Raw genomic sequence first — 26,891 nt, 5'->3', positions numbered from 1 at the left:
GAGAGAGGTCGCAAACTTGCTGAGCAAGAGCTGCTGGACGTTAGTGAAAGGGTGCAGCTACTGCACTCACAGGTAAGATCTAATAATCAATTGCAACAACCACGGATGACTGACTGTTTTTTTTGGATGTTATGAAGAAATCAAAGGCATTACTATTTCTAACTGCAGTAACAATCTCTCAAATCTCACATATCAGAACACCAGCCTTATAAACCAGAAGAAGAAACTTGAAGTTGATGCTTCCCAGCTTCAAATTGAAGTAGAGGAAGTGGTGCAGGAGTGCAGAAATGCTGACGAGAAGGCCAAGAAGGCCATTACTGATGCTGCCATGATGGCAGAGGAGCTGAAGAAAGAGCAGGACACCAGTGCTCACCTGGAGCGCATGAAGAAGAACATGGAGCAAACCATCAAAGACCTGCAGCACCGTCTGGATGAAGCTGAACAGATCGCCTTGAAGGGAGGCAAGAAACAGTTGCAGAAGCTCGAGGCCAGGGTAAGAGAAATTAGCCAATATACAAATTTTACACACTTCTGCAAGTACAATTCTCAGGTTCTGAAAAGTGAAGCCAATGCAAAAGGGCCTTAAATCTGCATTCTCTCTAATGTCCATCAGGGGGCGACTCCTCTGGTTGTATAGAAGTCTATGAGAAAATGACTCTACTTCTCTCTTGATTTATTACCTCAGTAAACATTGTAAACATGAGTTTGTGGTCTCAATCTCTAGTTTCAAGTCTTCTTCAATACATCATGATGTTCATTTAGTGAATTATGGTCCATTTAGAGTCAAATAGACCATAAAGAGGAGTATTAGTTAGGGCGGGGCTACCTTGGGATTGACAGGGTGCTAGGTTGTACTTAGCTCCACCCTCTTGTGTCACTGCAAAAAAACAACATGCCGTCGGCCAAAATCCAAGATGGTGGCGTCTAACATGCCCCACTAGAGACTTCGAAATAGTCCACAAACCAATGGGTGAAGTCACAGTGACTACGTCCACTTCTTATATACAGTCTATGGACCAACATTCATTTAATAATCATGAAGCTTTAGTATCACAGTTTGAACTCGTAAGCAGACAACATGATCATCCCACCATGCAGAATCTTTCAAATGGAAAAAGGAAAATGCTTATTTTCAGTTTGCTAGATAATCATATTCCTTCACCAGGTTGTCGCTAACTTTCTTTCTGCTGTTTGATTATGGGCAGGTAGTGTACAGTGTATCAGACCTTTGAGACTGTGCCATGCCATTGAATGTAAAAAAAACGGTGAGCTGAAATTGGTTAAAAAGCTCAGCTGTGCCGCAGAGTGGACTGATAATTATCTTGGGAGTTAAATGTTAAAATATATTCTTGTGGAACAGTGCATTTTCAATAAGTCATTTTCTGATGTTTTTCAGGTGAGAGAGCTGGAGAGTGAGGTGGAGTCAGAGCAGAAGAAGAGCACTGAAGCTGTGAAGGGAATCCGTAAATATGAGAGACGCATTAAAGAGCTCACATACCAGGTGATTGTTTTTTTATGAATGGATCAACACATTTTTATGAATATTCTCTATATTCTCCTTATCAAACTTGAGAGGCTTATACCTATTCCCTCCATTTATTTAGACTGACGAGGACCGCAAGAATATGGTGCGTCTGCAGGATCTGGTTGACAAACTGCAGCTGAAAGTCAAAGCCTATAAGAGAGTTGCTGAGGAGGCTGTAAGTGTGGAAAGTTGTCCTTTATTTGTGCTGTGTGCTCACGACACTGTTCCTTTATTTATTCAAAACTACTTCACTTTTGTCAATTGTGTCTTTTTATATTGTACAATTTATTACATTTGGTAGTTGCTAAAATACTATTAAAACAGCAGTTTTAAGTTTGAGGCAGAAAACATCTCAGTCTCCACTATGACTTGTTTTAGACCTAATTGGTAAACTACAATGTTGAAGCTGTGAAAACCCTTACAACTGAAGAGCATGTGGCCCCAGGTTCATTGCTTCTTGCAGTAATAGTATATTGTGGCCTTTTGTTTTTGTTGAATCCTGTAGGAAGAGCAGGCCAATACTAATCTGGGCAAGTTCCGCAAACTGCAGCACGAGCTGGACGAGGCTGAAGAACGAGCTGACATCGCAGAGTCTCAGGTCAACAAGCTGCGTGCCAAAAGTCGTGATGTGGGCTCAAAGGTAAGAAGCCTCTCCACTTCATATACTGTCCTACTGCCTTCACAATACTGCACACTACTATTCAATGATCCATTAACCATTTCAATGTAATCCATTGATGTGTGTTAATCCCGTTTAATTAGTAATTATAGAAATGTTCATCATTTTAAATAGAATTATTAAGGAGTAAATAAGCCAAACCAGTTTTTGTATAGATCAATTTTATTTACATTTCTTTGAATTAATTTAGTTAGTTGTATTAGTGAAATTTAATGTTAGTAGTACTGCTTTTTTTGTTACACAGAAGGTACCATGGTAATTTAAAAGCCAACTATGACTACAAAAAGATTCAAATTGTTAATTAAAAAAAAAGTATATTCTTTATAATAATAACTATCAGTGTTTTTTTGTGAATGCAGAGAAACCAATAAACATTCAACCAATCAAATGGATGTAAACTAAATAATTTATATAGATAAATAGTAATAATTAGTGTTGACAGTTCCAACTGTATTATTAGCCCTTATGCAGTGAGTGGGATATGCTGATGTTGTGGCAGTGTTGGTATACTTACCCACATTTTTGTTAAAGTCCGGGAAATCTGAGGTTTGTTTCTAAACACACATAGCATTAGCGTTTCTGCTGATCAAATTTCCAGTTACTACCATTACTTACCACAGCTGTGGTGTACTGGCCATCTGACATACCGGGACAAACTCCAGTGGGTCATGTCTGTTCCGGTTTAATTTGTGCTTAGGTCATAGGCTCCGCCGTAGCCTGCTCCATCGCTACTATTGTCACTGTTAAACGGAGTATAAATTGTGTCACAACCTCCACAAAATGTGTCAGAACTTTAGCAATTTGGTCCAAGAACGTTCAGAAAGTCAAGCCGGAAGCCTCTGTTGCCCCTGCTCTGCCCATAGAACATGTGGTTAACATTCAGCAAAAGTAGCATGCAGTAGTGAGATGTACAATATGTGGTATTTACAGTAACTGTACATTTGAAATCAACCCTCATCCATCACACTGCCTTTTTTATGATTTTGAAACCTAATTTGTATACTTAACGGATTTTATAATCATTCAAATGTGGCTGGGCGGTTATTAACACATTGGTTTGTGTTGTGACAAACTCAGAAGACATGTTTATTTTTGGTTTATCCTGACTTTAACCTTCTATCTTGAAAAATAAATGTTTTAACTAAATTATTTCAACAGAACTCAGTTTTTTAAACATTTTAGCTCTCCTCCAAATTCATTCATTGCTACATTCTTTAGATTCATCTCATCCCACAAATTACACAATAATACTCAAGCATTTCAAATGATTTGTGCCAAGCCAACATACTACGGTAAAGGTAAGCTGACAGTAAAATAAACCTCCTTCATGTTGAATCACTAGTAACATCTTCAAGTTACCTTTGGTAACACTTGTTGGGTCTTGTTGCTCCGCTGTCACTAATCCGTGTCTCTTTGTCTACTCTCTTATTATTCTTCATCACAGAAAGGGCTAGATGAGGAGTGAAACTCTCAGACGACCACCTAAGACCTTTGGGATCTCCTTTGCTGTGGTCCCCTTTGTCTTCAATGTAATTCTGTAGAATAAAGAAAAAGTGCATTCAAATTAACGTGTAGAGTCCTCATTCATTTCAATCAGGCAGAATTCTCCATGTTAATTAACCAAGATAAGTCATATCACGTGTATGTATTCACCAGCTTTCACTTCATGACCCATGACAACTATCACCCAGCTGGTAAATGAATTTCAGTAGATGAAGACATCAGAAGGGTTAGCATTAGACAGCACAAAAGAAACCTGACACAAAACTACTAAATTCTCCTCCTGTGGAGGGTCACAAATGGACTAGGGTTACAAAAGGTCACTCCTGCCACCTTGTGCTGACCCTCTGAACGGACTTTCTTTTGTTACAGAGAGGTTTCTTTTTTCACTGTTTTTACTGACACCCCTAAATCCTAAAAAGTTCATACATTTATGACTAGATTGTGACTAAATGATCACATTGACAATATAGGGGAACAATCTTGGCTTTATGTGAATATATTATATATCAGTTAGTAAAGGTCCTTTCCTGACCACACCAATAAAACTGTAAATATATCTGTAAATAGAATCAAAACAGGAAAGAACAGCTAGCCCTCTGGAGAATATGCTTCAGTGGAAAGTTACTCATGGTGGTCGAAATGTAATTTCAGAGGTTTCTTCACCTTCTCCCTAATAAACCTACATACAGGGGAAACATGGATTGTAAACATAATTCTATGGCAGTTAAATATCTGTTTAAAGGAGACCAACTTTTTATTGGCATTTAAAAACTTACATTGACCCAAATTTAAAAATCACTGTCGAACAAGAGAATCCCAATGCAAAAAAAAAAGAAAACATCTTTTCTTAATGGTGTTGTGAGGGATGCTATTGTGTGGGTCGGTGTCACATGAACAGCCTGGAATTGTAGTAATAACACAAACGTTGCACTTCATTATAGTCTTCGTGAAAAAAGAAGAGAATAAGATCTGCCAATGATGTAGTACCAACTTGTTCAAGAATGTTCACAAATAAAGTGTAATTTTCGTGGAAAAAGTGCATCCTTTATTATGTGATTCTGTCATAATTCTAATGCCATTTCTTACTGCACTAAGACTTCATTGGAACTATTTCACCCACTTTATTGTTCAGATTCTAAATATTGAAAGTCTGGAAATTAAGAAAGATGATTTTATTGCCATGTAAAATGGCCTCTAACACTAAAAACAACTTGTTTATACAACTATAAACAAAGAACATTTGTACATTTATTGAATATAAAGTAAAATATAGGTCAGAAGAAGAAATCTTTAGATGTGGATTTCATTTTGTTTTTCATATTTATAGATCTAATATGACTGGGTGGAGACCTGAAGCACAAAATGACCCTCCAAACCAGACGAGACCACTTTTGTTATCTCTATACAGAGATGTGGAAATTACAGCACAATAGCAACATCTAAAGATGCTATTTATCTGTAGGTAAATTAGACTTCCACTTTTAGATGTTTTAGATGTTCAATGTATTCAGACAGTCGCTCAGTTGAGGCACCGAACTAAAGGTAACAGATTCTATCTCTGTGTGTCTTAGATCAGACACAATACTTCAACAGTGATACATTTTAGGAGAGGTTTTGACGTAACACCAAATCTAAAGCATAATTCACTGATTCTAGTCAATCTAATGGGTCACATTTCATCAGACTTATCTCATAGTGATGTACTGAAATCTTCTCATGTTTTCACCGTTGTTCAAATTAATATTTTGATTATACATACATGAAGAGTTTGGTCTTATGAAATGCGTAACAGTGGAAAAAACTGGAGTTCAATGAACATTTGCCACATTGTACATGTTAATATTTAAAAAAATACCCATTGTAATAATGTTAGAACAATTTCAAACCATATCACCAAGCTGCATTATGTAACGTGCAGTAAAACAATGTAACACTGAGGTTTACAATCATTATAAACTAAACTCTTTTATATAGTGAAACATAATTAGTAAATTGAAAACAATATAATTATATAACAATTAAATATACAATATAACAAACACAAAGCTGAAATTAAAAAAAGTATCCAATTATAAAAAACTTAATCAGCTCTGTTTACAATAGATCTACCTTCCAGCTCAAGAGAGGCTTACTTCATTCTCCAGCAGTAGCGCAAGGAGCGACTGGTGATCAGGTTCTGACACTATCAGAGGGATCCAAGTGAAGGGCAGCTATCAGCTTGACACTTGTTGAGCACTGCATGCTGACTTTGATCTCACGTGGCCCCGTCCTTCCAAGGATTTAGATATTTGCAGAGAGATTACAAGATAAGACATAAAACACATGTTATTGTTTGTCGCCTTCATGCTAACACTAAATAAACTCATGAGCCATTGCTTTATTTATTTTCCTGCTGACCCTTTAAGACTCAACCCTTTAACGTCATTACCTCTGTGCTTATAGGCTCCTCTGTGTCAACTGCTTAACATGTAGGACTAAAGTGTTTAGACTATGGGACTAATTAGCAGACAACAGCAACAATAGCATCAAGGTGACATTGTTTGTTCTTTCCATCGATGGTTTTGCCGCCAACATTAGTGGCATCACCTTAGAGGATTCCGGTGGCAAGTCCGTGCCCAAAGAAGGGGAGGAAAGTCAGGAAGGGGGCACAAAACGGATGAAGATTTCCGCAGGGATTTGGACAGCTGGGAATTAGAGCGAGTGCAACAATGTGAAACACACTCTGAACAACTGTCACAATATCTCACAAGAGGTGAGAGTTGACAGATGGCTACATTCCATGAAACTAAAATGAATCTAAATCAATTTGTTTGTACTGCATGGATTCAAACGATCAACATCTATCTAATAATTACATTCCATAATGGAATAAAAATGAAACTTGTGGTGTAGAATAAAGGGCGGTTTCTAGGTATATTCTTTAGTGCCGTACACCTGTTACCCCTCGTCCATCATGAAACGAGAGACAGCACTTCAGCTATATCACTGCCCTCAATCAGAGAGAAAAAATCCAGACAAGAATTTCACAGGTTTATCTTTGTCCTCAAGGCCTCAAGGAAAAGGGAACAATGCCATGACGACACCACAGGACAAAGGGTGACGACGAGAATGGTGATGAGTGATAATTCAGTGTGCCTAACCTTAGCTCTCACTCTGCAACAGCTGCAATGCTCAAAGAGCATCATGGGAGAGAGAGAGTGGATCATGTTGTTTTAATTCACTTTTCTTTTTTTTTTTGCCCTTACATATTTATGAGAATTCTAATGGATTGTTTGAAATCATTTTTTTGATGTTTTAAGTCTAACAGTTTTTTAGTTGTGGTTATCAAAATGAAAGTGAATCATAAACCTCTTACCCAAATCAAAATATACGGTGTGACCATAACAGTTAATGTAGCTATAAGTTCATTACATCCATCATGGCAAAATAATAAAGTTTACTTTACAACACAAGACAGGGTTTACACATTTATGTTTAACATTAAAATGCCATTTAAAAGTCTATAATATGTAAAATACCAAATAAATGTACTATATCTAAAATCAAACAAAGCTAAAAATGAAACGATGACATCACACTCACCAGAGCTAACTGAATCAAGTCAGCACCTTGTATGACGTGACATTAAATGATAAACTCTTATTTATTTATCTGAATAAAACAAAAGCCGAGCCTGTCCCTGATCCACACCTCTGCCCCTCCCTCTCTTTGTACCGTGTATTGTCCTCGCCTTGTTTGTCACAAGGTGAAAGCAACAAATAGCAGCAGTATATTCTGCCCAATTAGGAGAATGCTTTCTTTTGTATATGCAACCGTATTCCAAAAATTCATCCCATATTTGGTGGATAAACATCCTTTATTAATGGCTGCTGTCAGCTACGGGGCTCATCACTTCTCTTGATTAAAGGTTGAGAAAGCGTGTGTAAGAAAACGTGTAGAATCAATGATATGGGATCGGACATATTTTAGTGTAAAGTTTTAGTAATCCTTGTGTCTCACAGGTATATCATGTTATTTGCTGGTGGTAACACATGATGATGGTATGGCAGTTTTAATGGAATCATGTTTTGCCATGTTATCTGGTTTGAATAGCAAGTCCTTGACTGACCCTGTCTGTCATGATTCTGGGGCAGAGCAAAGACTCAAGAGCAGAGATCGACACTGGAGACGAGGTTGAAAACAAGGGATCCAGTGCAGGTGCTGCATCCACTAGGAACGTGGCGTGGCAGTGGTCACACCTGCAGCCCATGAGCTAATTAGAATGAGCATATGTTCCCAGGGCTGTGAAGCAGCACCGGCAGACAGACTGGGCAGAAGAATACGAGGATCTCCTGAACCTCTGGAGAGGAGCTGCAGCAGACCGGAGGTTATTCAGCGGACTCACCTCTCTCCTCTGCTCTGCCCAAACAGGACGGAGGAATCATCTCACGCTGGGTGTAGACCGAAGACCCCGACCGGGAGGAATCTTTTGTTGAGTTTGACCCCCCCTTTACCCTACCCTGTTTATTAAAGGACACTTTTTGTTATATGGTTACTATCTCTGAGTCACCTGTTTTATCTCTGAATCTTTCCTCCACGTCCCCCGGGTTGCCACACCACCTACTGTTGCACTCGCAAAATGTGCAACCTTTGGTAAATGAGCATTGTTACTTTTTAACAAGCTGTGTGTATATATATATGTATATATATATAGTGGGTACGGAAAGTATTCAGACCCCTTTAAATTTGTCACTCTTTGTTTCATTGCAGCCATTTGCTAAAATCAAAAAAGTTCATTTTATTTCTCAGTAATGTACACTCAGCACCCCATCTTGACAGAAAAAAACAGAAATGCAGAAATTTTTGCAAATTTATTAAAATTATAAAATATGCAAAATATGATTATGCCACTCATACTCCTCAAGGTTGGAATTCAAAATCAATGGACAGCAAATTTGGACCACTTTTAAAAAGCGCTTTGTTTGATCTGATCATGAACTCAACTATTCCTCAAATCCAGGAATTCTTTGCTTAAAACCAGTAAAAAACAAAAACAGTGAGCATTATGTTTGTCAGAAAAGAATAAGTTAAAATATTTTTGTTAAGTACAAAAACGATGGCCAACATGCTTACAAGAGTCAGGACCTGCAGCTGAGTGGCCGGCAGAAAGGAATCCCTCAGTGAAAATCCGAAAACAAAGCTGTGAAACCTGTTATGGTTTTATTCACATAATTACACCCTCCCTTCAGGAAAATAAACTATGCTGAAGGAAAAAACACTCATCAAAACTTAAAGTGTGTCTACATGTATAAAATTAAGTTTTCATTTCTATATTTACTCTGACAATGTAAAACCATGTTCATTCAGGCTGATATCATTATATGAGTATCTAAAAAGTAAAGACATATTTGTGGTTTCAAACTATTTGTGTTCGAGGAGGGAATATAACCTACTCTATGTTCACATACTTCATGTGTTATCATTAGCCAAGTGAATATACGACCTCATTCGTCTGATGTTGCTTGAGTAATTCAGCATCATGATCAGCAGAGTGCGCTGAAACATTCTATTTCCTCATTTTTTGTCTTGTTAAAGTAAAAACAATTAAACCCTTTTATACTGAACATCTATTGTGCTATTTAATACCAATAACACTACACAGCTGGTAAATAATTTGAAAGGTGTTTATGGTTTTTCATTTTCTTTAAAATTCAAAGATTGTCAATGTATTTTTCTTGCAATGTTCCAAATAAAAAAAAACAACATATAGTATTTACCCACATTAAGTACGAATGTTTAATGCTTTACAAGGTTTCTGGAGTTAAATCAGATTCTCTTTCCAGAAGAAGCCTCACACAAGTGACAATGTGATGAGGAGAACAGACTGCAGAATGCTGTTGCCTCAATCCCTCATTGAGAAAGGTGACTGACGGCGGAGTTTGCTAGTACAACTGAGAAGAAATTCCACATTCTCACTATTAAACATGGACCCACTGACCAAGAAACTGTAAAAGTATTTTTGAAAGAATTTACTTGACTAGTTCACTACTTCCCACTTAATAAAAGCTTTTCTATGGGAACTGTCCACTGCTCAGATAACATAGTATTTTGAGTTTGCAGTAGCTCTTTAACAAAAGCGGAACATTTAGGATTATTAGAGGAGAATCTGGGTAGCTAGTAAAACTAATATGGATGCCTACAGAACAGTAGTGGACACACTTTTTTGGCATGTGAACTATGAGGAGTTCGTACTAATCTTTTTTAGTGCAATGGAAATATTATGTAATAAAACAAAGGTATAAAAGCTGCTGTAGTTTGAACTATTGATAGATGAAATGTTCTATTATCGTATAACTATTATGTAATTACAACTCAAATAACTATTTACTCATTTATTTATTTTTACAAACCATTGCTTTTTACATAAATGTAACTCATAATGTTTCCCTACGTTTGGATAAGATTACAGCCTAAACTGTCAAGAGATCAAGACTAGTAAAGTCAAAACTACCAACCTTCATATCAGTAGTTGAGGTCGGTCTTTCTCTGGTAACAAACATCTTCTTTTCAAAGCCAGACAAAGGAAGGTAATGTAAGCTGTTGACCGACATCAGGTAGTCTGGACTCGGTGTATTCTGGGGTAGAGCACTCCAAGAGAGACCTCGTGAAATCCAGCAATACCGCTTCAGCAATCAGAATAGAACATTGCTAGTAAGAGATTATTGTTGCAAAATGAACTATTTATCAGCTTTCCTTATTAGCAGATTCACCAACAAATTAAAAGTTCTGCATCCAAAAAAAGTACACAATAAAAGTTTTATATCATCAACAGTACCTTTCTATTATTTGTCCATGTCCTGCACTAGCAGTGCTCAGGATATGAGTCCACGCAGAGGTCCACAGTCTGAAAGAGTGGGAAGAAGACAAGAGAACAATCACCTCCTTGCCTCCACCAGAGCTCAACACCCCCTTAGAGGTGACCTTTCACAACAACAAAGAACAAATACTGACAATAGCTTTGCTGGTCTAGTTTCAAACTTAAGTGAAGCAAGGTGCCTCACACCTTCCCATGTTCATGTGATTGTAAAAGTAAGAGACACAAGGACTGTGGATAGCTGGCAATAAGACCTTTAATGGACGGCTGAGGGCTCTGCTAGAGCCTGGAATAGACAGGGATAAGTAAAGGAGATGAGAATTCTAGTTTGAAGGCAAGCAAGCAGGGAAGTGACCTGGTCAGACCTAATGTGATGGTTCCCATTGCATTGCTGGCCAGCATGCTTTGTATGATTTCATTTGTACCAGAGTTTCACTACCTGGTTCTAAATTCCGTGTCAGGCCAACAAAATCATATTATATATTTCAGAAAGCTCCTGCCATTATTCATAGTTCAGGTCGATATGCCTCTTTGTAGTATGACACGCTTGAGTTGTTCGACATATTGTACATACAGTACATAATTGGGTTTCTCGTGGGCTTATCACTTGTTGCTGCTGATCAAAGAAAAATGAAAACCTGTCCTGACCACCTGCGTCACAAGCTGTCCCCAAGCCCCCCAAAGGCAGCCAGCAGGAATTTCACAAGTTATCTTTGTGCCCAAGGACAGAGAGAAGAAAACAATGCCATGTCAGCAGAAGCAGGCCAAGGGCACTCGCAGCATTCCCAACGTTTGGATTGAAGCCTGGAGTAGAGGTTACAACAATACGAATGTGTCACAGACATATGTTGGGTATTTATGTTTTTATAAAACAAATTATGGGAATTTGTCTGAATCAGTATACTGTGAGAAAAAAAAAAAAAAAATTGAAAATGTAAAAATCTGACTAAAAAAATCTTCAAACACAGGAGCCGAATTTTTTTTTTCTGTCTTTAATGTCTATATATCTTTTATTATTAATTTGTGCCATTGGAAAACACAGCAAATTTGGACCACTTTTAAAAAGCGCTTTGTTTGATCTGATCATGAACTCAACTATTCCTCAAATCCAGGAATTCTTTGCTTAAAACCAGTAAAAAACAAAAACAGTGAGCATTATGTTTGTCATGATAATAATTATAGCCTGTAAAAAGAAGACTGCACATAGAAAGAAAAGAGTATAATCTAGAAAACCTGGAATGTGCACATCTAGCCTGCAGCCTTAAGGTCTTTCCAGACCAAATGCAAATAATTTGCGCGTATAAATCACACAACAATTCAGAAATTGTAACCCATTTATCTCTACCAACCTATCAATGCCACATCTGAAACTTTCTTATTTTGTACTGCAGTATACGTTTGATTTTTGCAGCTTTTTCATTGTTTCGCATGCCGATAAAAACAAGTTAACCAACAATCACACAATCAGTAGATTATCCCGGACATCAATGTCAGAATTCTGTTAATGCCTTCACACTCGCACACAAAAAAAAGAACCTGAAACGTAACATTTTACTGGATGGATGAAGAGCAGTTGAACTCGCTTGTGATGGTGAGTAGCCAACAAAAGAGCGGTAAAAGTACTTTGTTGTGAAGTACAGTGAGAGCCATTCATTTCCAAATGCATTAGCGAATGTATGCTATGGACATTTCACCTCTCAGAAATAACATGTTTTTTTTGAAAGTCAGTCTCTACTATAAACCTGACCATATAGGATAAGTTATAGTGTTACGTATATTACCATTAGAGCTGTACCAAATGTAATTCTTTACATTCTAAGCTTCGATTGAGGTTTTCAAATGAAGCTTAGAACGTCTTAAATTTTTTGGTCATCATCCTTAAAAATGGGAAAGATATGATTTTGCGGTATTCTACTTATGAATATAAATGTAGTAAGACGGCAAACAGCTTTTTGAAAATATTGATTTTGAAAGGCTAACTGCCAACAAATATGGATTGAAGCAGAATATATTGATAAAAACATGTTGTGAATTTTGGAAATGATTATATATCTTTCTGAATTTTGGCTTTTGGACTAAGACAATTACAGAGAGGCGGACTCGCTGTGTGTAAGAGAAGATGGGAGGTGGACCATTGCAAGCCATGTTTCTGTAAGTTATTAATAATAATAATTTGTATGTCAAAGTTATGGATGAAGCTTGTTATAAATTGACCATTAAAACTGAACATTAGGCCTTGTATTAAAGACCATGTATCACATAATAATACACATAGACGACATATGATTCAGTCCAGTCATGAATGATGAAAACCAGTGCAATGAAGCTCAGCTTTACACGTGTTACAAAAACATGTTTCTGTGGCGCCACCTATAGAAAATACGCCCACAACTTATCTTTTCTACACAGTCTCTAGTTTGTAGAGTTGAGTGTGGGTTTCTTATTGAAAAAACAACTTATGAATTGATGACTGTGTGACAGTGCAAACTTTAATTTTCATTAGAATGCACGGATTGCCAATATTTGTGTAAGCCTTGGTGTGAAAAGCTTGAATGCAAAAAACAACAAATATTACGCATTTTCCTTTAGTTCTTTGTTTTTGTCACCGCTGTGAAAAGGACTTTATCCTGATGGTTGTTTAATCATTGTACATGTAGCAATTACAGCAATAAAATAAAGGCTCTGCCAAACTAATGTAAATACAATTTCTATTTCAGTTATTTCAATTTGTAACACTTTTTATGTCTTATTAGCATGATAACTTTAAAAGAAAAACCTGACGCAATAATGCAACCAACCGTTTTCACACTTGTCGTTCTATTAATGTTTTCTTCTGATGTTCAGTATGAGGCTATCGTACTGATTACAGTGATGATAACATTAGAACACGAGACTATATCCATATCTATCTGTATACATAGGCAATCGCGTGGTTCTGTGTTAACAAACCATTTGGCACGTCAGGTTACCGTGTTAGGGTATAATTCCACATCTTACACCTCCATCAATTACACATCAAATACTGTATAATAATAAACGGCCACATGATTATTCAGCTTTCTCTTGGCTTTGCAGATGGTATCTGTATTGCCATCCAGGGAGGCATCCACTGTCAGTGACAGTTCCTACAGATTTATGCTTTTTAATTTTGTGTCTCACTGCCAATTACTATTAGGTTTGTTGTAAGCCCATGTGTTTGCCAGCCCTGGTCCAGGTCATTGAGAAGTGTCTGTCTCAAAAGGCCAGCCCAAGTAACTTCAGCTTCATGTAAGATGAACACTAGTTGGACTGCACAGTGTCAGAACATTTCTATTGCTGGTAAGGAAAATAAAATGATGCCAAGGGACCATTGTTAGACGGGCGAATATCTGTGAAGAGTCATGAGTGATGAAAAGGGGATTTCACAGCTGTGACCTTGGTGTTGTCTTGCCTATCTGTCGACAACAGCTGCAGCTCTTTATACTCCCTCTTGAATTGTATTTCACACCATATCACTTGACAGACTATTGTTGAACATGAATGACAGACATGGATTATTACAAAAGCACAGTGGATCTAACTTGTAAGCAACACATAAGTGCTGTTTTGGGGCATACAGTAGAGTAAGTCCTATCATGTCTTGGTCATGGATTGATACAGACGAATGATTCATTTAAGATTATCAGTGTTGTAGATGGATGGGGACTTGTACTCCCTTTACAACAAGCATGCCCTTAAATAAAGGCACTGATTCATGTAGTATAATCAACAAGCATAGAAACTTAAAATAATGAAATGTCCCGCATTTACTTAATTTTGATTTATTTTATCATTTACTTTTGAAGCCACTCTGATGTTGATTATTATTCCAAAACTGCTTGATATAAAGGGGACAAAAGAGAATACATTGATAGATTGCAGCTTGTCCCTGCGCCCCCACCTCCTGCCTTTCCCTTTTCATCTGCCATCACAAGTATCGTATGAGTCTATTGTTCACAAGGTGAGAGCAACAAATAGCAGCCCTGGGCTCTACCCAATTTGGAGAATGCTTTTTGTGATAGGCAACCTGGATGCCATTTCTCTGATGATGCATCCCCATATTTGGTTGACTAACAACCTTTATTAGTGGAGAGGCAGCCTGGTGTCAGCCACTGGATCCGTTTTACTAGACAAAGGTTGACGGTCAAAGGTAAGAACAACATCCACTCAAGTGAGACGCTGTTATGTTGTCTGTTCAAATTAGTCCCAGCTATATGTAGACAGTTGTTGGTGCTAGCTACATTTTGTATGTAGTTAGTAAAACATTTTAGTTGAGAAGATGCATTGTGTTACTATAAACCTTTTTTGTTTTTTACTTGTCATTTGATTTATCTCATTAAATAATGACGTAATATAATATTTTGGTTTTCTTCTGCCTATTAAATATAAATAACAGATTCCAAATTCCTGTGGAGTGAAACACCTCAGGTAAATGTGACAGTGCAATTTTTACAGTGCAATAGTTAAGCCAATGATTCAGCATCTTGCCGTCCTGTTGATACGTGTCGGCAACAAACAAATGTCTTTTCTGATTCTGCCATTTTGGGGTTGTTTTCATTGCATATCAAAAGCCCTGGCACGTCTTATCATGTCTGTAACTCTAATGTTAGAGGTGCATCCATTTATAAAAAGTTTTAAATAATATAGGTATGTTAACAACACAATGACTGTAAACATTTTCATTATTTACATTTTTGTACATTTTCATTATAGAGTCATTATGTCAAATGCATTTTGAACGATGTTTGTCTTATGTGAATGCTCTACGGGTCATTCACGTGTGTGCAAAATCACAGGACGTTAAAGATGTTCTATTCTTAATAGGTTGAAAAATGGGCGATGCCGCAATGGCAGCGTTTGGGGCCGCTGCTTCTTTTCTTAGGAAGTCAGATATGGAGCGTCTAGAGGCCCAAACTCGTCAATTTGACATGAAGAAGGAGTGCTTCGTTCCTGACCCCGAGGTTGAGTTCGTCAAGGCATCCATCACGAGTCGGGACGGCGACAAAGTCACCGTTCAGACTGAGTTTGGAAAGGTATGCACATTATATCAATGGAGCTCAGTTCAAATGTTTCTCAATACAAGTCTTGACCTTTGTTTGAGACTGTGCTATCTCTTTTTTCAGACTGTCACAGTGAAGGATTGTGATGTCCACCCTCAGAACCCGCCAAAGTTTGATAAAATTGAAGACATGGCGATGTTCACCTTCCTCCATGAGCCAGCTGTGCTGTTTAACCTCAAAGAGCGTTATGCAGCGTGGATGATCTATGTAAGACAATTTCCTAATACGTAACTCTCCTTCGTTAGTTAGACACTCGGCATCTGAAGCCACTATCGTCTACTCCTCTCTTACTACAACAGACCTACTCTGGACTCTTCTGTGTGACTGTCAACCCCTACAAGGGGCTGCCAGTCTACAACCAAGAGGTGGTTGTTGCCTATAGAGGAAAGAAGAGGGCTGAAGCTCCTCCTCACATCTTCTCCATCTCTGACAATGCATACCAGTACATGCTGTCAGGTGAATAATCTATTTTACCCTTCATTTTTATTTAAATTTTCAACTTTGACGTAATTCCATTTTTTACTGATGATTTGAATATCCATCTTGCTGACAGACAGAGAAAACCAGTCTATCCTTATCACGTAAGTCACACAGGCCCAAATAAAATGACCTCAGTAGTTAAAGGGTCTTGGGTTTTGCACTAAAACGTTCTGTCTCTCTCCCACTCAGCGGAGAATCCGGTGCTGGAAAGACTGTCAACACCAAGCGTGTCATTCAGTACTTTGCCAGCATTGCTGCCGCCCCGGGTGGGAAGAAAGATCCAGCAGCTGAAAAGAAGGTCTGTTCAATGATAAATATTTCTGAATATTTTGCAAAGTATCAGTTGCAAAGCACAATTTCACTTCCATTGAAAATAATTTCTAATAACTGAGACACATTTGGTATTTTTACTTGGCACTGGACCAATTCAGGGAACCCTGGAGGATCAAATCATTCAGGCCAACCCTGCTTTGGAGGCCTTTGGGAATGCCAAGACTATCAGGAATGACAACTCTTCTAGATTTGTGAGTGTCTGCGTGACTGCAGTTGGGCTTCTTGATTATCACTAATATGGTAATTATTTTCGTTTTAGAAATAGATGAACACTTTTTTTCCTCTTAGGGTAAATTCATCAGAATTCATTTTGACAACCGAGGAAAGTTGGCCTCTGCTGATATTGAGACTTGTAAGTAAAACTAAATCCATTCAATCATCCGTTTCCTAGTGCATTTGTTATTTGGAGCCAATCCCTGCATGTGAGAGGCAGGATGGAGAGGAACACACTCATTTCCAACTTACATTTAAACCTATGTGCCACTTAGTCTCCAGTTGTCTAATCTGCGCATAGTACTAAATCAGAGCAACCCAAGGAACCACTGATACTAGAGCCAACATACAGACGCCTTACACAAAGAACCCAGGAGCTCATTGCTGTCACCACTGAACCAATGTGCCACACATGTAAACTAAAAATGGATTCATAAAAAGTAATTAAATAATGTTTGTTCACACTTAATTCGCAGTTCGCAGTTCTGACCGTTTTGTTTTAGTAAATGTGTTATCTGTTTACAAACCTGTTGATGTTGTATTGTTGCATCAATGAGCGATAGAATGCCAGTAGTTATAGCTAAGCCTACACCGATAGCAACTTATTTATTCCGGACAAAACAAAATAACATAACATATTAAACCTCTAACAGACCTTTTGGAAAAGTCTCGTGTGACCTACCAGCTCAAAGCTGAGAGGGATTACCACATCTTCTACCAGATCCTGTCTCAGGCAAAGCCTGAACTTCTGGGTAAGTGCACAATATACATGTGATGTACGTTTATTAATGTACTGTATCATGCGTTGTATCATAAAATAAATATTTTATACTTTGTGAATATATATTTTTTTAGAAATGTTGCTCATCACCAACAACCCCTATGACTACGCCTTCATCTCCCAAGGAGAGACGACAGTAGCCTCCATCAATGACTCTGAGGAGCTGACAGCCACTGATGTGAGCTGAATCTTTGATTGACAGCAGCAAAGATTTTTTTTAATCAAACATCAATTAAGAACAATATTAGGAAATGCAAGATTTTTTTTTCTTCTTATTTCATTCAGGATGCCTTTGATGTGCTGGGCTTCACTCAAGAAGAGAAGAATAGTATTTATAAGCTGACTGGTGCCATCATGCATTATGGTAACATGAAGTTCAAGCAGAAGCAGCGAGAAGAGCAGGCGGAGGCTGATGGCACTGAAGGTGAGAGAAGTTATCATATGTAGATAGGTATTATCATTGTTATTATTACAGATTTGGCATAGTGGAGATCCAACATTCTTAACCATCTTAAAACATAATAATAATTTGATGATGTAAAGTCATCTATGCTTTTTTCATACACGCTCCAGCTTGTTAGGTCCACTTAGTGAGGTGTTGATTCAACTTTATGGTCATTTTGGAGAATGTAGTTTGTGTTGGTGTTGAACTTAATTGCATTATACGATGTTTCTGTTATTTAACCTACCCTCTTTGGTGAAATGGTGTGGACAAAATAATAGAAAGACGTTAGTGTAATGAAATACATTTAAACTGTTTCAATAAATATTTTACGTTATAATGATGATTACGTAATGATGGTAGGATTTATTGCAGGAAGTTTGTATTAGACTGCATTAGTTTTAGCTAGCTGCACCTAATAAACTGACAACTGAATGTATTTATAAGATATAGTCAAGAAGCAAGCCTTTTTCAGCACTTCCTGTCAGTATTGAGGCTTTGCCTAACATTTTGCATTTGTTGCATTGAAACAAAAGACTTAAACAAATGCAAATGAATGAGAATGAAATTGTGAGGGCAGTTGGCAGAGCGTGCCCTCCCGAATCCTTGTGCTCCACATGACAACCACAGCTGAGCCACTGCATCAAGTCATTCTGAAGTTATTTTAAAGCTGCACTAACAAGCTTGGAAAAAAGAATCCGTTGGAATAGCCACTTGTAAAATATTAATTAAATTGAGACGGTATCAAAGAAAAGCATTATTTACATGACACTATGTTTCCACCTTGGCATGTTCAACCACGTTTGTTCGACCACCGGTCCATACTTTATGTGTCAAAGAACACTAAAGAGAAAGATAGGGGAGCTGAAAGAGCATGCCCAGTGCCAGGGTAAAGAAAAAACACTTATGTATATCTTTACTTTCTCAGTTGCTGACAAAATTTCATATCTGATGTGCCTGAACTCTGCCGACCTCATCAAAGGTCTTTGTCACCCACGAGTCAAAGTAGGAAATGAGTGGGTCACCAAGGGACAAAATGTCGCTCAGGTAATGACTTGAAGGAACCCCTTTGAAGAAAGTTTGATTGAATAAAACGGGACATTTTACAAATATTACTGATTATTTTTTCCCAAGGTGTCCTATTCTGTTAGTGCACTGGCTAAATCAGTGTATGAGAAGATGTTTATGTGGATGGTGGTGAGGATCAACCAATCCCTGGAGACCAAGCAGCCCCGCCAGTACTTCATTGGTGTACTGGACATTGCTGGATTTGAGATCTTTGATGTGAGTTTGGAATGGAATATAACGCTAATAAACAGTAGTAACATTTTCATGCCTGAGTTAATTTCTGCTCAATATCGATGTCATTCCAGTTCAACACCTTTGAGCAGATGTGCATCAACTTCACCAATGAAAAGCTGCAACAGTTTTTCAACCACCACATGTTTGTGCTGGAGCAGGAAGAGTACAAGAAAGAGGGCATTGAATGGACTTTCATAGATTTTGGTATGGACTTGCAGGCCTGTATTGACCTGATTGAAAAGGTGAGAGACTGGACGATTACATGTTCATGAATTAAAAAGTAAAAACGTGTGGTCATTTAAAACCACTTTTATTGTTGTCCCTTCAGCCCATGGGTATCATGTCCATCCTTGAAGAGGAGTGCATGTTCCCCAAAGCCTCTGATGCCACCTTTAAAGCAAAGCTCTATGACAACCATCTGGGGAAATCTGCCAACTTCCAGAAGCCCAGAATTGTCAAAGGAAAACCAGAGGCTCATTTCTCCCTGGTTCACTACGCTGGAACTGTTGATTATAATATCAACAACTGGCTGGTGAAGAACAAGGATCCTCTGAACGAGACCGTTGTCGGACTCTTCCAGAAGTCTACCCTTAAGCTTTTGTCTACTCTTTTTGTTGGGTATGCAGGAGCTGATGCAGGTATGTGGACACTCACTAGTTAATACAAATACATTAAAGCCTACAGAAATATTTAACAATGACTAACATTACTGTACAGTTTTCTGTCCGCTCAATTTAATTTCTATTTTATATTATATTTAGATTCTGGTGGGAAAGGGAAAGGTACAAAGAAGAAAGGTTCTTCCTTCCAAACTGTATCAGCTTTGCACAGGGTAAAATATAAATGTTTGTTTTTTTCATTGACATTTTCAAATGTTGGTCAAATATTGCAAGGCTATTTTAAAACAGCATTGATGAATAGAGGATGTAAGCTAACCAACACAGAAATTTCTTCAGGTTAATCGTTTACCAAAAGTACTGTGTACATATTTTCCCACGGTTATGACACAATAACTGATTTCTGATAACGTATCGAGTTTAATTATTTAGGCACACATTTCATTGCATTAAACAAAATGAAAACACAAAATGTCTTAAAGGTTTTGTGTTGAAAACTTGCAGGAGAACCTGAACAAGCTGATGACCAACTTGAGGTCTACTCACCCTCACTTTGTCCGCTGCATCATCCCCAATGAGACCAAGACTCCTGGGGCCATGGAGAACCCTCTGGTGATGCACCAGCTGCGCTGTAACGGCGTGCTGGAAGGCATCAGGATCTGCAGAAAGGGCTTCCCCAACAGGATCCTCTATGGAGATTTCAAACAGAGGTTTGCATGTGATGGACAAAACCACATTTAAAACTACCATTGAAAACAAATGATTGTCTTGTCAGAATTGCTGGTGCTGTTTACAACTTATTTCCCAACATGCAAAACAATTTATGTGTTGGTTTTGAAGATACCGTATTCTGAACCCTAATGCCATTCCTGAGGGACAGTTCATCGACAACAAGAAGGCTGCCGAGAAACTGTTGGGTTCTCTGGATATTGACCACAGCCAGTACAAACTGGGGCACACCAAGGTCAGTAGTTTATATACAGTAGATGCACTTTGTATAACATCTATATGTTATTACAGACTATCTAATCTGACTCTATAAAAAAAGGTGTTCTTCAAAGCCGGATTGCTGGGTCTGCTAGAGGAGATGCGTGATGACCGTCTAGCACTAATCATCACTGGTATCCAAGCCCGGGCCCGAGGCCTTCTGGCAAGAATTGAGTTCCAGAAGATCGTTGAACGCAGGTAACTGCTCACAGCATGTCCAAACTCTGTCAGTAAATTAAGGCTATTTTTATTTAATATAGCCCAATATGACAAATCACACATTTGACTCAAGGGGTTTTACAATCCGTGCAGCATACAACTCTCTCTCCCCTCTCTCTTAATTTGATATGGAAAAACTCTACCTATCAATACGAAGACACCATAATCTATGACAAAAAGTTCCTCATAATGGAGATGTACTCTGCCTTACATACACAGACAAATCAACTGCCTTTGAAATAAATATTTTAAAATAGGAGAGCATCGTGAGGGATGGAAATCGATTTAGGTCATATTGAAATGGACATTTATCAGGTTAAAACTGGATTTTAGTTTTTTATATATGCGTTCATGCTGGACAGAAGTATAAGAAGTATGTGTATTTCATTTGAGGATATGTGTACATAGCTTGTATGGTTGTTTCAAATTTAAAATAAAAGAAAGAAGAAAAAAACTCACAATGATCTGTTGTCTGCAGGGATTCACTACTTGTGATCCAGTGGAACATCCGTGCCTTCATGGGGGTCAAGAATTGGCCCTGGATGAAGATGTACTTCAAGATCAAACCTCTGCTGAAATCAGCAGAGAGTGAGAAGGAGATGGCCAACATGAAGGAAGAGTTCACCAAACTAAAAGAGGCTTACGCAAAATCTGAGGCCCGCAAGAAAGAACTTGAAGAAAAGATGGTGACTCTTCTCCAAGAGAAGAACGACTTGCAGCTCCTAGTTCAATCTGTACGTTTAAAATCTGTCAGCTTTACAAATTATATCAAAATCAAACAAAGTCTGCAAATGTTTAACACTGTGCCTTTCAAATAACAACAGGAGCAAGATAATCTGGGTGATGCTGAGGAAAGATGCGAGGGGCTTATCAAGAGCAAGATTCAGCTGGAGGCTAAATCCAAAGAGCTGTCTGAGAGACTGGAGGATGAGGAGGAGATGAATGCTGAACTAACTGCTAAGAAGAGGAAGCTGGAGGATGAGTGCTCTGAGCTGAAGAAAGACATTGATGACTTGGAGTTGACTCTGGCTAAAGTGGAGAAAGAGAAGCACGCCACTGAGAACAAGGTATGACGTACACTAATCACTGTAAAGTGTCCCAAATAACATCTGCATTGAAGTCCTTGATATATAAATGTCCATAGGTGAAGAACCTGGTGGAAGAGATGGCTGCTTTGGATGAAATCATTGCCAAGTTGACCAAGGAAAAGAAAGCCTTACAGGAAGCTCATCAGCAAACGCTGGATGATCTGCAGAGTGAAGAAGACAAAGTCAACACTCTGACCAAGGCCAAGGCTAAGCTGGAGCAGCAAGTGGATGATGTAAGAATTTATAAGATACGGTGGATTTGTCTGTAACGTGAAATCATGACTGAATAACAAGTTATTTATTACGACTCGCAGCTCGAAGGGTCCCTTGAGCAAGAGAAGAAAGTGCGTATGGACCTTGAGAGAGCAAAGCGGAAGCTTGAGGGAGACCTAAAGTTAGCGCAAGAGAGTATTATGGACCTGGAAAATGACAAGCAGCAAGTCGAGGAGAGGCTGAAAAAGTAAAATGAAAAGTGCCAATGTAAAACGCAAATAGATCTTCAACTAAGTGTAAGAAGTTATATTTTAGTTATTTTTTCTATCCACAGGAAAGATTTTGAAATCAGCCAACTCAATGGTAAAATAGAAGATGAACAATTGATGAGTGCCCAGCTCCAAAAGAAATTGAAGGAGTTACAGGTAATAATTTCCACAGGATAAAGACATTTTGGTAAACTGGTGCATGATCATGGCATTCTAAGTCCATCATTTTGGTCTAGGCCCGCATTGAGGAGCTGGAGGAAGAGCTGGAGGCAGAGCGAGCTGCCCGAGCCAAGGTGGAAAAGCAGAGAGCAGACTTAGCCAGAGAGCTGGAGGAGATCAGTGAGAGGCTGGAGGAGGCCGGTGGAGCAACATCTGTCCAGATTGAGATGAACAAGAAGAGAGAGGCCGAGTTCCAGAAACTCCGCAGAGACCTCGAAGAGGCCACTCTGCAGCATGAAACCACTGCTGCCACACTCAGGAAGAAACAAGCCGACAGTGTGGCCGACCTGGGAGAGCAGATTGACAACCTGCAGAGAGTCAAGCAGAAACTGGAGAAGGAGAAGAGTGAGTTCAGACTGGAGCTGGATGACGTGGTCTCCAATATGGAACATATTGTAAAGGCTAAGGTAAAATACTTTCATGTATATATTTTACTACCTATTTGTTGATTAACATGTTATTCTGTTAGTCTAAGACACCTTTCATTCCTTGTTAATGCCTTTTGTTTTCAGAATAATTTGGAGAAAATGTGCAGGTCTCTGGAGGACCAGATGAATGAATACAAAACAAAGGCAGAAGAGGGACAGCGGTCCATCAATGACTTCACTATGCAGAAAGCGAAGCTTCAAACTGAGAATGGTATGCATTTGATTTCAACAGTCTGTTTTGTTCAGGATATCATGAAATGCTCATTTTATTCTTCTATCAAAATTAGGTGAACTTTCAAGGCGGCTTGAGGAAAAGGATTCCCTGGTGTCTCAACTTACCAGAGGAAAACAGTCCTACACTCAACAAATTGAAGACCTTAAAAGACAACTAGAGGAGGAAGTGAAGGTAGGTTCCAAATACCAGAGAGAACTTGGTACAGATGGTGGTACATGAAGATGCACCAAGATATGCTTTCATTTCAGGCCAAGAATGCTTTAGCCCATGCAGTGCAGTCAGCTCGTCATGACTGTGACCTCCTCAGGGAGCAGTATGAGGAGGAGCAGGAGGCCAAGGCTGAACTGCAGCGCGGCATGTCCAAGGCCAACTCTGAGGTGGCTCAGTGGAGAACTAAGTACGAAACTGATGCCATCCAGAGAACCGAGGAACTGGAGGAGGCCAAGTGAGTAAAACATATTTTGACCGGAACAATTCAACAAAGTTTAAAAGCAATCAACCCTGAATCAATTTTATCATAATGCAGGAAGAAGCTGACTCAGCGTCTGCAGGATGCTGAGGAGGCTGTTGAAGCAGTGAACGCTAAATGTTCGTCTCTGGAGAAGACCAAACACAGGCTGCAGAATGAGATTGAAGATCTCATGGTGGATGTGGAGAGGTCTAATGCTGCTGCTGCTGCTCTGGACAAGAAGCAAAGAAACTTTGACAAGGTTGAACTTAGAATACATCTGGCACCTTGGCTCCTTTAGACGGACAATTAGAGTATAACTGACCTTTAAGCATACATATTTCAGGTGTTGGCAGAATGGAAACAGAAGTATGAAGAGTCTCAGTGTGAGTTGGAGAGCTCTCAGAAGGAAGCCAGGTCTCTGAGCACTGAGCTCTTCAAACTCAAGAACTCATATGAAGAATCTATTGAACATCTGGAGACCATGAAGAGGGAGAACAAGAATCTGCAGGGTAAGGGTAAAACCAGCTTACACCTCTGTTGTAGAATTCGTTCTCATGACCAAACCATTGACAATGTTACATTTTGTTTCTCAGAGGAAATATCTGACCTCACTGAGCAAATTGGTGAGAGTGGAAAGAGTATTCACGAGCTTGAGAAGATTCGTAAACAGTTGGACCAAGAGAAGTGTGAGATACAGACAGCCCTGGAGGAAGCAGAAGTATGTTGAACGTTCTACTGGGGACCTCATGAACATTTCCTTTGTATATATTTCATTTTCATCCTTTATTTCATGATAGGCCTCACTGGAGCATGAGGAAGGGAAGATTCTCAGAGCCCAGCTCGAGTTCAACCAGATTAAGGCCGATATTGAGCGCAAGCTAGCCGAGAAAGATGAAGAGATGGAGCAAGCAAAGAGAAACCAACAGCGAATTGTGGATACTCTTCAGAGCTCTCTTGAGGCAGAGACTCGCAGCAGGAATGAGGCTCTCCGTTTGAAGAAGAAGATGGAGGGAGACCTCAATGAGATGGAGATCCAGCTGAGCCAGGCCAACAGGCAGGCAGCTGAGGCCCAGAAACAACTTAGGGCTGTTAATGCCCATCTGAAGGTATGAAGAACTCAAGAAAAATGATAATGATTATCTATCGCTTACGCGCAAATAACTCAAATTGAAATTCCTTTTGATTTCATCTTCCAGGATGCTCAGCTCCAGCTTGATGACTCTCTTCGAGCCAATGATGATCTGAAGGAAAACAATGCCATGGTCGAGAGACGCAACAACTTGCTTCAGGCCGAAGTGGAGGAGCTCAGGGCTGCTCTGGAGCAAACTGAGAGAGGTCGCAAACTTGCTGAGCAAGAGCTGCTGGACGTTAGTGAAAGGGTGCAGCTACTGCACTCACAGGTAAGATGCCGTGGATATCAATATGTCCTAGCATGTTTGTTTTACATGCACTGTTACAATGCAAATTCAACTACTTATTTAAAACTAGAACACCAGCCTGATAAACCAAAAGAAGAAGCTGGAAGCTGATACATCCCAGCTTCAGACAGAAGTAGAAGATGCGGTGCAGGAGTGCAGAAATGCTGAAGAGAAGGCCAAGAAGGCCATTACTGATGCTGCCATGATGGCAGAGGAGCTGAAGAAAGAGCAGGACACCAGCGCTCACCTGGAGCGCATGAAGAAGAACATGGAGCAAACCATCAAAGACCTGCAGCACCGTCTGGATGAAGCTGAACAGATCGCCTTGAAGGGAGGCAAGAAGCAGTTGCAGAAGCTCGAGGCCAGGGTGAGTATCAAATATTTGAAATGAACAATGTCATCCCTAAATTTGAAAAATCTGACGATAATTAACATTCTAGAATTATTATTATTATTAGCCAACAAACTAATATTAAAATAACTTCACATCATTCCCTCAACAGATCAGAGAACTGGAGAGTGAATTAGAGGCTGAACAAAGAAAGTCCAGTGATTCTGTCAAGGGAATACGAAAATATGAAAGACGAATCAAAGAGTTGACCTATCAGGCAAGTTTCTATCCATTTACCGCATAGTGGAACACTGAGACTGTTATTTCTAATCTAAATTATAATTTTTTGGTTTGTTTTTTGTATCCAGACAGAAGAGGACCGTAAGAATCTTGTCCGTCTGCAAGATCTGGTAGACAAGCTGCAGCTTAAGGTCAAATCCTACAAGAGAGTTTCAGAGGAAGCTGTAAGTACTCTACTAATCTAGATCAAAAACATAGAAACTGTCCATGTGCTGTGGGGCATGGACAGTCAATGTCAATGTGCTCAATACAGTAAAAAGCCATGTGGTAGAGCTGGGAAATATGGAAAATCAAAATTTAAATGTTTCATTATATAAGGAATGCTGTTAGTGCAGAAATATATGTGCTATTGTGTTTGTATTCTACAGGAGGAACAGGCCAACAATAATCTTGGCAAGTTTCGTAAACTCCAACATGAGTTTGATGAAGCTGAAGAGAGAGCGGACATCGCTGAGACTCAGGTCAACAAGCTACGGGTCAAGAGCCGAGATGTGGGGTCAAAGGTCATTATATTTCTACCAGAATCCCTTAATGCCACCAGTTAAATTGTGTACAGTGTGCACATAACCGTCTAACTAATATGTAGGACAGTGAATCTACAACATTTAAAAGTTTCACGACTTATAATTCATTTTGAAAATAACATTTTAAATTGTTTACTTGTTGTTTTTCTTATTTCAGAAAGGACACGACGAAGAATGAAGCTCGTGGAATGAATTTGTGTTTCTGAGACACCTGATGTGTGAATAATGGTGTCTCCCTAAGCATGTTAGTTGTTCAGTAGAATTAAATTGATCTGCAGCTCAAACTGTGCCTTGGCTTTTTTTTTTTGTTAAATGTACTTTAAAATACATTAGAACTTAGAAAAAAATCTAAGGATACTAGTGAAACTTAAGTTAACTGGGGTATTATAGCAGGTCTACTAGG

At 38.9% G+C, this 26,891-nt stretch overlaps 2 protein-coding genes and 1 long non-coding RNA gene across 3 annotated transcripts in view; 2 read left to right on the top strand and 1 right to left on the bottom strand.

The window, feature by feature from the left end:
• LOC116399797 (myosin-7-like) overlaps window positions 1–614 on the top strand; it is a 30,654-nt gene extending 30,040 nt beyond the window's left edge. Inside the window, exons 35-36 of the mRNA XM_031877207.1 lie at window positions 8–72; window positions 197–614. Coding sequence (XP_031733067.1) covers window positions 8–72; window positions 197–586 — 455 coding nt within the window. The 3' untranslated portion in view covers window positions 587–614. The remainder of the gene's footprint in view (window positions 1–7; window positions 73–196) is intronic.
• Window positions 615–847: 233 nt separating this feature from the next.
• On the bottom strand, window positions 848–10,623 carry LOC116399803 (uncharacterized). Its single transcript, XR_004213860.1, has 4 exons — window positions 10,522–10,623; window positions 10,202–10,369; window positions 5,840–5,976; window positions 848–3,739 (listed from the first exon to the last, which is right to left on the bottom strand). It is a non-coding gene; the product is annotated as an uncharacterized LOC116399803 (long non-coding RNA).
• Window positions 10,624–15,410: 4,787 nt separating this feature from the next.
• Window positions 15,411–26,681, top strand: LOC116399802 (myosin-7). Its single transcript, XM_031877217.1, has 37 exons — window positions 15,411–15,611; window positions 15,702–15,845; window positions 15,938–16,094; window positions 16,192–16,219; window positions 16,308–16,416; window positions 16,550–16,642; window positions 16,740–16,803; window positions 17,318–17,416; window positions 17,520–17,623; window positions 17,731–17,869; window positions 18,816–18,934; window positions 19,022–19,171; window positions 19,261–19,431; window positions 19,518–19,845; window positions 19,951–20,021; window positions 20,311–20,516; window positions 20,647–20,770; window positions 20,855–20,991; window positions 21,491–21,746; window positions 21,837–22,079; window positions 22,157–22,333; window positions 22,415–22,560; window positions 22,648–22,738; window positions 22,819–23,208; window positions 23,314–23,440; window positions 23,517–23,635; window positions 23,713–23,909; window positions 23,991–24,174; window positions 24,259–24,424; window positions 24,509–24,633; window positions 24,713–25,021; window positions 25,112–25,315; window positions 25,404–25,700; window positions 25,837–25,941; window positions 26,033–26,128; window positions 26,333–26,467; window positions 26,646–26,681. Exons 1-37 carry the CDS (start codon window positions 15,411–15,413, stop codon window positions 26,664–26,666), a joined length of 5,832 nt encoding a protein of 1,943 aa, XP_031733077.1. The 3' UTR covers window positions 26,667–26,681.
• The last annotated feature ends 210 nt before the right edge of the window (window positions 26,682–26,891 follow it).

Source organism: Anarrhichthys ocellatus, unplaced genomic scaffold (assembly GCF_004355925.1).
Source record: "Anarrhichthys ocellatus isolate YVR2014 unplaced genomic scaffold, GSC_Weel_1.0 scaffold129, whole genome shotgun sequence".
NCBI lineage: Eukaryota > Metazoa > Chordata > Actinopteri > Perciformes > Anarhichadidae > Anarrhichthys > Anarrhichthys ocellatus.
Note: the sequence above shows the minus strand (reverse complement) of the source record. Positions and strands in the feature narration are given on the sequence as shown.